This window comes from Pantherophis guttatus, chromosome 3 (genome assembly GCF_059756535.1).
Source record: "Pantherophis guttatus breed Tessera chromosome 3, ASM5975653v1, whole genome shotgun sequence".
NCBI lineage: Eukaryota > Metazoa > Chordata > Lepidosauria > Squamata > Colubridae > Pantherophis > Pantherophis guttatus.
Window position 1 is genome coordinate 184517510 of NC_142065.1, and position 14247 is coordinate 184531756.

Genomic DNA, 14247 nt, shown 5'->3' on the forward strand with positions numbered 1-14247 from the left:
CTATCTAGTACATAGACGTAAGCACACACAAAAATGCTGGAGGGTGAAAGATTTGAACTGACACCAGTGCAATACTAATTCCACTCCTAGAAAGGGATGAAAACAGGATGACATCCTCATTTCTCAGCATCTGATTTATTATTATTTTTTAAGCAAGAGAGCTGGGCTTCTCTCCTGCAGCAAAATATTGCACTGCCTGAAAAGATTTCTGTTCCTATACTTATAAAACAAGAGGGCTAACTATGAAATTAAGAAACAAAGCAGTAAAAGAGATTGCCATGCAAGTATTTAATCTTTTTTTTTTAAAGGAAGGAAGCTATGTTTACTTAGAATTGTTTTCTTTTCATTATTTAATTAAAAAAAACATTTCAAGAGATGTGCTCTCTGTCTCCAACACAAATCTTCTCTGTACTTTTTTTTAACAGAGACATATACTTGTTGTCCCTATAACAAGGTTATTTATTTCTCTTTCTTTCTCTCAAGATTGACTTTTTTTCACTCCTGTTTCCATCCCTTCCTAGGGAGTGGAACCGGTGTTGTGTAGAGATAGTTCTGTTCATAGCTTGACATCTTCCAGGTGTATCTTAACTTTAACTGCCTAGTGGCTGGGTAATTGAGTCCCAACACATCTGGAAAATGCAGGTTGTTAAAAATAAACTGAGCTATTTTTAAAAAATATATAACTCAGACAGAGACCTTCTAAAACCTTGGATACTAAAACAGATGTTTTGAAATTCAGTAGTCATAAGTATAATTTCAGTAAGATACTCTGAACTGTTTCTTATCTAGCTACCTCAAAAAGATTGTGTCATTATAGACACACACACACTGGGTCAGTAACGTATCAGAAGACATTTAGGAATAAGGCATATTCATGGTGATAATATGCAAGCTCTTTTTTAAAAAGGTACTTTGTAATGCATGGGAAATCTTACAAGGCACTTTTCTTTTAATCAGTAATGCAGCTGTGGGTTTTGTTTTTTTTTCAAAATTGCTGTGGCTTATTTGGAAACAACTGCTCTTAGCTGCCTCTCATCTGTGTATGTGCACCACTATTTAGGTTCACTTTTCTTGCAAGCGGAATCAGAAAGTAGAGTTTGCAAAGCAGCTGGGTGAACCAGGGAAAAGAGGTGACTGCTTTATATGCCTGTGCCTTCCTTAATGTTGCAAAGCACCTTCCAACAAAAGATTTGCACAGTCACAATAAGCTCCCAGCATATTGGATGGCTGTTTAGTTGACCTCTTCAGAGAACAGAGGTCAGGTTCTTAACAGCCTTATATTAATATTGCAGATTGCATTATGCCCCACTAAATTCAAAAAAACATGGAAAAGTTAAAGGTTTCTGTAATGGAAGTTATTTCTTGGAAATATTAATTTGAACAATTTAGATTATATAATGCAATTCTTTAGTTTTGCCCTGCTTTCCAAAAACGGAACTTTCTTCCATGATGTCTTGCTGCTGATTATTAGTCTTCCTTTAGCCTAAGTTACCCCGAAAACAAACATTTCTTGAGTTTCTGTCTTGCCCTGAGCAAAATAATGAAATGAAACTAGATAAATTATTCATGGAATTCAGGACTTTGCCTTTGTGACTAGAGAGGGCCAGAATATATCCTAGGTACCCATCATGAACACAACTTAAAAGGCAGTGCAGTATTCAACTATAATAGTAGCACGTTCTAAAGTGCTATTTTTTAATAAATAGAAATGATGTCAATAAAACATTTTTAGGATTTTTAAAGTTATTCTTTGGAATGATACCAACAGAATATTATTAATACTGTAATAATAATTCTTATTAGGTGTGATTGTAGTTCTGTCTATCATGGATTTTCTTTTGAAAGGCTATTATGCCTGAGGATTAGTCACTGCAGATAATTGATGCCATGCCTTTTTGTAAAATAAAAAGGACATCTGATGAATTATTTGACATTAGGATATTTTCAATCAGAGCCACAATCATATTGAAATGATTAATGTAATAAGTAATATTTATGTATTACTGCAATAACTATGAATTACATCAGTGGATATCAGCGCCTGGTGAAATGTTTATTATTACTTTATAAATAATAAGGTTGGCGAAGGTTGTTGAGAGTGTGGTGGCGCGACAACTTCCCCAGTACCAGCGATCTATCTAGATCCACTCCAGTCGGGTTTCAGGCCTGGGTACAGCACGGAAACTGCATTGGTCACATTGGTTGATGATCTCTGGAGGGCTCGGGACAGGGGTTGTTCCTCTGTCCTGGTCCTTTTAGATCTCTCAGCGGCTTTTGATACCATCGACCATGGTATCATGCTGCGCCAGTTAGAGGGGGTGGGGGGCACCGTGCTGCGATGTTTCTCCTCCTTTCTCTCTGACCGGTCGCAGTTTGTGTTGACAATGGGACAGAGGTTGACCTCGAGGCACCTTATGTGTAGGGTGCCGCAAGGGTCGGTCCTCTCGCCCCTCCTGTTCAACATTTATGTGAAGCCGCTGGGTGAGATCATCTGTGGTTTTGGGGTGCAGTTCCATCAGTACGCTGATGACACTCAGCTGTACATTTCCACCCGGAACCACCCCAGTGATGCCCTTGCCGTAATGTCCTGGTGCCTGGAAGCCGTGCGGACCTGGATGGGGAGAAACAGGCTCAGGTTCAACCTTGCCAAGACCGAGTGGCTATGGCATCCGGCGTCCCGATATAGTCAGCTGGTGCCAATGCTGACTATTGGGGGCGAGTCGTTGGCCCCCACAGAGAGGGCTCGCAACCTGGGTGTCCTCCTGGACGCATGACTGTCCTTGGAAGAACATGTGGCGGCCATGGCCAGGGGGGCATTTTATCAGGTTCGCCTGATCCGCCAGTTGCGGCTGTTTCTGGATCGGGACTCCTTACGCATGGTCACTCACGCCCTCGTCACCTTCCGTCTGGACTACTGCAATGCTCTCTACATGGGGCTCCCCTTGAAGAGCACCCGGAGGCTCCAACTGGTCCAGAATGCAACCGCGCAGGTGATTGTGGGAGCAACATGGCACTCCCATGTAACACCTCTCCTGCACGAGCTGCACTGGCTTCCGGTGGTCTTCCGGGTATGATTCAAGGTGCTGGTTACCACCTTTAGAGCGATCCATGGCTTAGGACCCGGGTATCTTTGAGACGGCCTTCTGCCACCAAGAGCCTCCCGCCGGCCAGTATGCTCCCATAGAGAGGGGCTCCTCGGGGTGCCATTGGTCAAACAGTATCGGCTGGCAGCCTCCAGGGGGAGAGCCTTCTCTGTGGGGGCACCTGCCCTATGGAACGAATTGCCCCCGGAGATAAGGAGGATTCCAGATCTATGCACCTTCCGCCACACCCTCAAGACCTTTCTAGTCCAACAAGCTGGGCTGGTCTAACTCTTTTAATTGAGTAATTTAGTTCTTAATTTGATTTTAAATTGGGGGTGTTTTAATTGTCGTGGACCAATACTATTTAATTTGTTTTAAACTATTTTTAAATTTTGTATTCTATGTATTTTTATCTTCGGCTGTTCACTGCCCTGAATCCTTCGGGAGAAGGGCAGTATATAAATTTGAACAATAAATAAATAAATAAACAAACTTATATATAAATACTACAGACTATCTTATAAGATGCAAAATGTAGTTCACCCCAATTCTTCCATTTCAGATTCAGTGTGTTCCACTGGCTGGTTAAAACTACATCTCCAGCACTCTTGATAGTACCTTTTAATGATGAAGTAAACATTTTTAATGATTTTTTTTTTATGATGAAGTAAACATTTAATTATGAAGTAAACATGACTCAGTGGCTAAGATGCTGAACTTATTGATTGAAAGGTCGGCAGTTCAGCGGTTCGAATCCCTAAGTACCACATTACAGGGTGAGCTCCTGTTACTTTTCCCAGCTTCTGCCAATCTAGCAGTTCGAAAGCACGTGGATGGATGGATGGATGGATGGATGGATGGATGGATAGATAGATAGATAGACAGATAGACAGATAGATAGAGGGAGGGAGGGAGGGAAAGAGAGAGAGAGAAAGAGAGAGAGAGAAAGTAAAAGCATATCTTTTCCCAGAATTGTATGGTAGGTACAGACAAAATGCAATTGCCATACACAATTTGTAGAACTATAAAGGTTGAATGATTTTCTTTGTATGTTGTTCTGAAAATGTGTTCAACTGTGAACTAAATGAATTTGCCATCCATGTGTGGAACTATTGTTAGAATAATTCAAGCTTGTGGTTCTCTAGATAAATATCAATAGAACTAATTTTTAAAAATAAGTTTTTGATCACTTGGAAAGTATTATTGTGTCAGACTTTCTAAACATATTATATTTCTAATAAACTATAACTGTTAAAAAATTACGTTACAAAAAGTGAAAATCAGACGTTCTGTGCTTAATATAGCTAGCATTGCACTCAACTAGATTACTGCTCCATTCTGTATAAATGAACTAACAAATGAATGTTCAATTCATTTATTTCAGCTGTCCATTATTCTGGAAAAAAACTTCTTAGGCATGGTGCTAGACTTAATTGCTTTCCTCTCATGTTCAAATCCCATTTATTTTTTTTAATGAATATAATGAACCTTTCTATTGTAAAATCTTTCTGTTCTCATATGAATGCTTAACTTTTCACTCAAGAGCAGCTTTTCCTGGATTAAAAAAAAAAATACGGTACTTCATGTTTTGCATAAAAATTACAAGCAAAATCCCAGGACATGTATTACCAAAAACTCCTAGTTATGTTTCAGGGGCCAGCATTTTCAGGGACCAGTAAAGTAGTTCTTTCTTTACCAGAAAAGTTGGAGACTGGCATACAGTGGTGAAATCTAAGCATAAATCTAATAAAGTAGCTTTATCCAAAATGAGTGCCTCCAGATGTGTTAAAGTGCTGCTCCTATCATTTGTATAGTTGATTTTGCTAGGAGTCGTAATATGAATATATTAGAGACCTCTACTGTAGATTGAGAATGTTGGTAATAATGGCATTATCAGTTTACATTGCTAATTCTTTGTGAACTTCTGAGATGGATTTCCTTCCCATTTCATTAAAATAAACCTGAGAATGTTGCAAATATCCTTATGTCCTTTCTGCTAATTATTGAGATTGCCAGTGCCCATCTCTTAAGGTCTTAAGCAACAGCAAAGCAGTGGTTTTTTTTTTTTAAAAAATAGATTATTTACAATGCTCTTAAGCATAAGGAAGCATTTTAGTACTTATAACAAGCTAAAAATGTATCTTCAGTAATACCTGGCTTTTGACTTTTATATAATAGAAAAAGACAAGCAAGAAAACAAAGAAAAACAAACAAAAACTGCAAGGTGAGCTTTTATTCTAAGAAGAGCAACAGAGCTCTTCAACTAATCTTCAGGGCTGCCTCTGATGCAGGAAAGAAACTGAAGGAGGACAAAATAGACCTCTTCTGTTCAGCTGTTCTGTCAATTTGGTACTACCAAATTGCTCTATTAGCTCTTACTAATAGAAAGAGCTTGCAGATAAGAGTTTTCAAAGTGACTTCGTTAATAGGAATTGTATAATAGTAGCTCTACAGACTAGTTGACCTTCATACAATATGTGGAAAATGTTAATGCCTCTAATTTCATAACCCTATCTCTACCCTTGAAAGATTACTTGATAAGTCTGTTAATTGATTTCACATGAACCTACTTTCAGCACTTCATTTTGTTCTTCGTATACCGGTAGTACATTACTTTGAGAAGCAGAAAGTTTTTGTATAGGTGTCAAACTTAAAATACATCGGCATTAATAATGAATGTCAAATGTTTTTTACCCAAGTTTAGTGCCATTGTGTGGATGAACCAAATTAGGAAATAGGTCGATTTTTAATTTACTTTTAACCAGGAGTGAAATCCAGCAGGTTCTGACAGGTTCTAGAGAACCGGTAGTGGAAATTTTGAGTAGTTCGGAGAACCAGCAAATACCACCTCTAGCTGGCCCCAGAGTGGGGAGGCAATGGGGATTTGCAGTATCCTTCCCCCTGCCACGCCCACCAAGTCACACCACGCCCACAGAACTGACAGTAAAAAAATTTGGATTTCACCCCTGCTTTTAACTTGGAAAAAGAATAAGAAACTTCAGAATTACTTTTGCCTCATTAAGAGCACTTGGTTAGGTAGTCGGTGCTGAAAACTAGAGAACTGTAGGTTCTTGCACGTGTCATATCAATTCGGGTGAGTAAATTTGAACTGGAGAAAAGATTAATATTTGTCATTTCACAAAACTGATCCAAATCAATTGCTTTCTATAAAATATTTTCCTATTAATTACATATGTTATTATCTATTCTTCGAAATGTTTTAAAACACAACTATATTTTATGTTATAGTTTCTACAGATCAAATGAATTGGGACCCTTACACAACCCTTTTGGAAGCTGAGAAGATAATTCATAGACTTCCCTGTGTGAAAATGTAAACTACAGTTTATTGTCAGCTCGTAACATCTTTGACTCAATTTGTATGAAGAACTGAATTTACTTTTGGAAATGGAAACTGCCATTCAAAATTTTAAAACATATGTTTAAAACTATGCGATTGTCATACTTTTATGGTTTAGACTGTAAATGTGTTTCTCCTGGCTAATCATTGGTATTTTTTTTTATTTTGATGTCAGATAGCCAATGACTTGTATGATAATATGAAGGACATATTTAAAGCAAAAGAAATACTGTATACAAATGTATATTTGTAAAAGCTATTTTTATGATTAGCATGATTTATGTTCATCATATATACAGTCAAGTGATATTGCACTTAAATGTTTACAGCATAATGATGAGATCATCAAAAATTTATGAGCCAATATATATATATATATATATATTTTAATTATTTTTTATTCCTGCTTTAAGGCAAATACATACATTAGTGGGTTTTAGAAAAGAACAAATCAATATTTGTCTTTGAAGATTTTCAATGCATCATTACACTAAAATGGATATAATTTGAATATATTCTGTAAACCATTTCCTGTGGTATCAGTAGAAAACTATTATTAATGTCAATATGCCCCAACCTCTATGTTGCTACCCTTAGCTTCAGATAAGCACATTTTGGATAAACTATAGATCAGTATGGTTCAAAAATCTCTTAATACTTTTATGAGTGTTGCCATGTTGGCATGTTTGATGCCTATCTTTTTTTTTTTAGCTCTTCACTCAGGTGACTGGAGACTCTAATTTTAACCTATTTTAGCCAGATAGGTAGATAGATACATTGGTTTCTCTGGAGTTGAATTGCAAAATGAGTGCATCATACTGAATAGACCATATCATACACTATACAGTATACATATATACTGTATATGTGTGACTTACCACAGAAACATCATCTCTCTCTTCTCAATAACATACAAAAAGTGTTAATTAATGCCATTGTCCTGTTTTTTCAGTTTTGCTTAGAGAACGAGGCTTGAAACTAGATTGTTTCTATGATCATAATTCATATTAATCTGTATAAGAATAGAATAAGTGTAGTTTGTCAACTTAATTAATAGGACGTCATTACCAAATGCAAGCACTTTTCTGAGGGCCCAAAGGAACCATCAAAACTTCAATCGTGTCTACATTGATAATTAAATAGAAGATGTGTTTGATTGTGGTAAGTGTTCACTGACTGGGTATATGATCTTTCCCCCAAACCTCTTCAAAGGCTTCAATTAGTATATTTTCACAAATATTTCTTCAGTCTTCATTTTTGGAAATGCGGCTTCCATGAATTCATTGCTGCATCATTTTACGCATACAATTCATGAATTATCCAGATCTAGATGTCAATTGTACAGTGCCTCAGTTGGGTGTTATAGATTTCACAATGCTTGAATGTGACTCTTACAATGTCCATACATAAGGATTCAGGCAGGAATATGCAGTATGCTATCTGTAAAGCATCTCTAAATGCAGATTGTATCACCAGATTAAAAGCTATGGGAAAGGAACAGCCTGTTGCTCAATTAAACCTGCGAATAAAACGTGAAGCTGCCATCTGCTAAATCTAAGCATTAGTTCAGATGCCAGAGACTCAAGCTGGAATTTTCTGTAGGCAGAACACATGTTTTACTTGAACTGAGAGCTCCTTCACCCTGACCTTCTGTCTGTTGCATTATTACAATGTTCCCATAAAAGCTACCTATTTTCTGTATAAATTATTTTTTCTCACTCCATGCAGTGATTATAAAAGTACCAAGAGAAAGAAGAGAATGTGCAAGGTTGCTTTCTGCATCCCTTTGCCAAATATCCTTGCATGCAAGTCAAATGAATCCAGAAAAGGAGATGGAATGTTGATTCTATTGTCATAAGGATGTTTCCCCTTCTTTTTTAAACATGCATTAAATTGTACCGCATTTTGGTTTAGAACAATTCTTCTATGAAATGAGAAAAAAAATCTTAAAGACCATGGAAAGTATTATTACTTGAGTAAAATATAGGATTGAACAATACAATTTGGAAGGAGTTTTTCAGAACATGAGGCAGCTGCTTTAATGAGTTGCAGAAAGGAAATAGTTTCAGCTCCTACAAATTTCAGAACACTTCATTTGAATTAAATCCAAAACATGACGCATCCATAAGGGAACTCTACAGCCATTTTTAAAAGCCATGTAGGTTTTCAATAATAGGACAGAATCTTTATTTGCATTCATCTTCTTAACATTTTGGTTTTGTGTCAATATTCAATACAATTTTATTTCAAATGCTGTAACATAAATTTTACATTCCTGTAAATAAATATTTTCCTCTGATTAATGGACTAATTCTCTTCAGTAGTTCCTCTGTAAAAATACTAGTGGAAATTAACAGGGAGTCCAGAAAAAAAATCAGGCTGACATCCAATATACATACTGTGTAAACTCAAAATTTTATTCCTAAGTAAACATCTTTAAATTTATGCTACTGTTTCAATCAATCACTCAAAATAGAGCTAGAAGGAACCTTGGATGTCTTCTAATCCAATGCCTTGTTCAAGCAGGAGACCCTGTACCCAGTGGTGGGATTCAAATAATTTAACAACCAGTTCTCTGCCCTAATGACCAACTGGGTAGGCGTGGCTTCGTGGTCATGTGACCGTGTGGGCATGGCCAACTCAACATCACTCACGTCGATGGGCACTTTGCCTTAGCTGTTACAATGTAATAAGGGTTAACCAGAGAGGCAGTTTCTGTAAGCAGGCCATAAAGATTAGGCTAGAAACAACACCAGAATGTTTCCTTCCTGCCTGCCTTACAGGATTAGCCCTGTAAAGTGGAAAAAAATAAAATAAGATTTCTTCCAACAACTGGTTCTCCGAACTGCTTAGAAAGTTAACAACCGGTTCTCCCGAATAGGTGCGAACTGGCTGAATCCCACCACTCCCTTTGCCATTTTAGATAGGTGACTGTCCAGTCTTTTCTTTAAAACCTCCAGTGATGAAGCCCCTAAAACCTCTGAAGGCAAGCTGTTCCACTGGTTAATTATCCTCACTGTTAGGAACTTTCTCCTTATTTCCAGGTTGCTGCTTTCCTTGCTTAGTTTCCATCCATTGTTTCTGAAACTTGAGGGGGGGGGATTGCTAATTATCAAAATGGTTGAATTATCTCCAGGCTGTAAATCAGTTGAAAAGTGACTGCAGATCTGTGCTAACATCTAAGGTGCTATCTAAGTTAGAAAACAACTTTTCTGATAATCATTTATCATGATAGACCTTCAATGGCTATTACCAATATTGAAAGTAATTCATAGGCAGGACATCTCAACACATCTTTCAAAAGGCTGTATTATTTCAGCAAGTTAAAAAATAGTCACAACCGCAGCAATAAGACGATACTAAAAATCTTCAGCACTATAAACCATTGCAATTTCAAATAAGATTGACTTTTCATGTCACCTTGGTACTACAAATTCTGTGAATGTGATCTCTAAATAATACCATGTAACTGAAATTAAATGGAAATAGGTGTTTTTCAATATGAGACTGACCTTCCATATAAAATGTTCCTTTAAGCAGGATGGCAATTCTTGAAAATAAAAGGGAAGAAAATGAGATCCTGGTGGCTCTACTCAGAAAACTGAATATATAAGGAAAAATATCCTGATAATTGTCTTGAGAAAGCAAGAGTGAATAGAGGGTTTTTTCCCACTCTAATAATGCTGATAAGGGTATTCTGTTAGATAATTAAAACAGTTTAAAAGGCTTTTATTAGTTAAGAGGCATGAGCTGTAATCCTAAATTCTAGCCAAATTCTGCTAGAATTATAAAATCCCAGGAAAATCACAGCTGCTTTTAGAAATTGCAGAGAGATCCTAAATGTCTCTTGATCTGATAGCTCCAAAATATCTTTTAGCCTCTGAAGCCAAAATACTGCACTGTTGCCCTGATTAGTAGCAATAATTTCTCATTGATATAAGGCTTCAAATTGATTATATATTTTTCATGTTCTGCATAAGAAACAAATATATAGATATAGATATTCCAAATTAATGAATCTTATAATCAATATACCATATCAAGAAGATGGTAGGTCCAAAAGCATTGTTATTTAAGGAAACATTTCCGAGATCAAGGGTTTTGGAAATCTACGATAGGTTTTGAAAGCAAACTTGATAAAATCAGTTACGCTGATTTCAAGCATGAGTCGCCTTTTAGACTAGCTGGCTGTTTCTTCCTCTGATTATATACACATTTATGTCAAAATTTCACTTTCTTTTTAAGTACAAAGTCCACCATGCAGAAAAGTGGCATACCTCCCTTGTCGACAGTTTGATTCTGGTCTTGTGGGCAAATTTATTAGAAGTTTTGGTTTTGGTGATCCTGGATTTCTAACAGGGTATATAAGAGCGGCAGATCAATAACTTGAGAAGAAATGAGATGGAAGAAAAGTAGTCATGTAATTGCACATGGATAGTTTTGACAAGAAAATTCTACCCAATAGTTCTGTCAGATGGAAAGTTCACCAGCTCTTGAACAGCAATTTAAAAAAAAAACACGCAATTCATCCAAACAGAATGAATCATTCTAATGCCAAAGTGAAACAAAAAAAAAAATTGAAATGTACAGTATATAGTTGCCATCTCTTACCTGGAGCAGAAGTGGAGGACAGATTTGTGGGCTTATTTTCACAATATAAAGAATTGTGTATTATTTGCTTTATTTAGTCTAGCAAACTTTGACTTCAGTAAAAAAATTGAGCTAGCACAATATCACTAGACTAGAGCAACCCGTGTTGCAATCATTTGGTGCTATTCTGAGCACGACTTACTGAAATATTGGAGCAATAAAATATCCTATGTAGTATTTCAGTGGAAGAGACTGATTGAAGAAAAAAATGGTTAGGTTTACATACTGTGCTAACTAAGGGATCCCAACTTGTAGTCTAAAGAACTCCCCTACTCTGGGGATGGGGGAGGGGGGGTTAATATTGCATCTTGCCCAGGGGCTTCTTTTTTAAACGTTAAATATTTTGATTTCTTGCAAATTTTCAGTTGGTAACAATGTAATCTTGTGTTATATGACCATTGCTTGTTATTCCAGATCACTGAATATATTTTAATTACATAATTTTAAAAATCTAAAATAATTCATCTATGCTAGGATTTATATGGACACTGCAATCTCTGGCTTATGTGGGAAACTTTAAGCTTTTTATGTTTATGTAGTGGTCTGTATAAAAGAAAGAAATGCAATAACTTTGCTAAATTCTGCTTTGTTATAAGTACGCATAATTCAACCAACCATAACATCCTAGATAGACAAATCCCATCATATCCCTATTGTATAAGCCTTCAAGTACTTACAAACTGGCTTTTTCCCCAGGATTTGGATTAAGATGGATTGTTTCTTTAAACTGGAGTCAGGTATGGATGAATGTTTCTTTTTCTTTGAAAGGTTGTTGTTTTATAGATATGTCTTTGCTTTTATGAAATTGCTGCTCTTTTGCATTTGAGGAGCTGTCCAGAGTCATTTATTAATTCATAAACTAAGGTTTGGAAAACAATGTGGCTTGTTTAACACAAGACATTAGGGCAATGTTTGAAAAAATATTGTGACATAGTGAAAACTGCAAATCCAGTCAAGAAATACTACGGTATGAATTTAGAGTGCCTTTTCTAGTTAGTACTCTCAAGGTGGCCCATGACTCCTGATTTCTTGCTAGCATGACATTTCTTTTGATAGGCATTTCTGGAAGACTGGTTTGGAGTTGTCCAGAGGCAAGAGAAGATCCAAGTCTGTTGACAATTCTTTGAAATGATACATTAGCAAGGCTTACCAGTTCCCAAGGGTTTAACAATTGAAAGGGGGGGGGATCTAGCTTTGTGCTACTGTTTATTGGTCAGTTTGTACCCATTACCCCCTTCAAAAAAGATTGTTATATGATGCCTTTCTTTAGGATATTGTACAGCTCTGCAGACTTTAAAGCTTCAAAGAAAATGTAAGAAACTCCAGTGGCCATTTGCATTTAAGTGGGTGGTTGTTCCAGGTATGGCTCACAGTGTAATAGGTAATAGAATATTTTCTTTTCAGACACTGGGCCTGGCCTAAGGCATGATTCACTATGGCTTTTAATTGTGTTAGGATCTCAAAATTTAACTTTCTGTTAACCAACCCCCCCCCAAAAAAACAATAGAAATATTGAAGAAATTGGATAATTTATTTCAAATAAAAACGTTAAAGATGTAGAGACCACTCTATTACCTAAGCCATAGTAGGCTTCAACATCTTCCTATTGTGTAGTCTTTTTGGCTCATCCCTCGACATGAACTCCTTATGATGAATTAAAAGTCTACAGGAAATCACAATTTAAGAAAAAGAGTGAAATCTATGATGAAGAGTAGGCAAATAAGTTAAATAAGGGATTGACTTTATAGCATATGAGCTGAGGGTCTTCCTCTTTTTTTGACAATTTTGCCTATGTATGTATAATGTCCTTTTAACTAAAAAGAAACATTTGAAAATTAAGCAGTAGTGACTTTAGATTTCCTGAAGTCGAGACTATGGTAGGTATTCTAAGTAGTGCCAATTCTTGAAGATCACTTTTTGAAGTGGGACATGATTTTTAGTATTCTTGTTCAAAGAAATCATACTTCTTCACTTAATTTGACAATGGAAGAAATTCCTAAAGATGAGAAATTAAAGCAGACTGGTTAGGAGCTTCAGTCAGTAACAGCTGGGCTTCTAGCAATTATTATCATCAAACAGGCTGAGAAAATTAAGTGTCACTAATGGAACATTTGATGTTCTGATCAAAAGTGTTAAATTAGGGCTGACATGCATTAAATTATATCTCACTTTCGTGTGTGAAAAGTCTTGGGCTTTAAATATTACCTATTCTGGACGGTTTGATGTACCAAGTGAAATTGATTAACTGCAGCTCTCTTTGCAATGGCAATCCACATTAAAACCCCATCTTCAGAAATACTATTCTGCCCTGCAGGAATTTTCAAAAGTTTAAAAAGACATGCTTAAGTTTAGACCCAATTTTTAGGTTTAATAATTCAAATTCCAGAAAAAAAAATAAGTTTGTGTTAGATGAAGAATTGTGAAATCTATTTTAAAAATGTGAGTCCCTAAACCTTCTATATCAGTCCTTCTCCCCAATCTATTTTCTAGGAATATTAAGAATGCAACTATGAAAATTTCCAATCACTAATAACTAAGATAGCTATAAAAGATATGCATTATAATCCCAGTGCTATAAGTACCAATTGGTAAATGCACAATCTATTTTTTTATACTGTTGGAACTGTGTTCATGTTCCCTAACAAAAAGTTGAATTCTATGCTCCCATTTTCCCACAGCTTCTGTAGCTGAAAATTAAGAGTTCCTAAATTAAATCCCTAAAGCATGACAGTAATGCAACCATTTTGCATAAGGGATTTTAGCTAAACCGTTGAAAATAAATTACTAAAACAAGTAAACCTGCTCAACTGTCTTGCTTCAAGGCATTTCAGCATAAACATAGACCTGCTAGTAGCCTGCTTCAAACAGGATTAAGTTCACTGTAAACCCATACGTCACCTGGGCTGTTACTGTGTCTTTTTAATTGAGCAATCAAGACACTTGAGTAGGAGTAGATTTTCCTGCTGTTTTCTAAACCAAGAACTCTCATGACCTGCAAGAATTGTAACAAGTACAGGCAAGCCAGGATAATCAATTAACAATACAAAATCAGAAACATACTTAATAAATTACTAATAACTACTTATATGTAAGAATTATATAAAATTATGGGCAGAAAGTGGGGTGAGCAGGGCAGCCATGAGTATTTTCTTG

At 36.2% G+C, this 14247-nt stretch overlaps 1 protein-coding gene across 8 annotated transcripts in view; it reads left to right on the forward strand.

The window, feature by feature from the left end:
* Positions 1-8747, forward strand: part of RALYL (RALY RNA binding protein like) — a 228607-nt gene extending 219860 nt beyond the window's left edge. For 7 of the 8 annotated variants that reach the window (XM_060681914.2, XM_060681915.2, XM_087890750.1 and 4 more), the window contains 2 exons: positions 5262-5307; positions 6333-8747. In XM_060681914.2, coding sequence (XP_060537897.1) covers positions 5262-5307; positions 6333-6421 — 135 coding nt within the window. In that variant the 3' untranslated portion in view covers positions 6422-8747. The remainder of the gene's footprint in view (positions 1-5261; positions 5308-6332) is intronic. The other variant, XM_034422352.3, reaches the window with a different exon arrangement.
* Positions 8748-14247: the final 5500 nt, after the last annotated feature.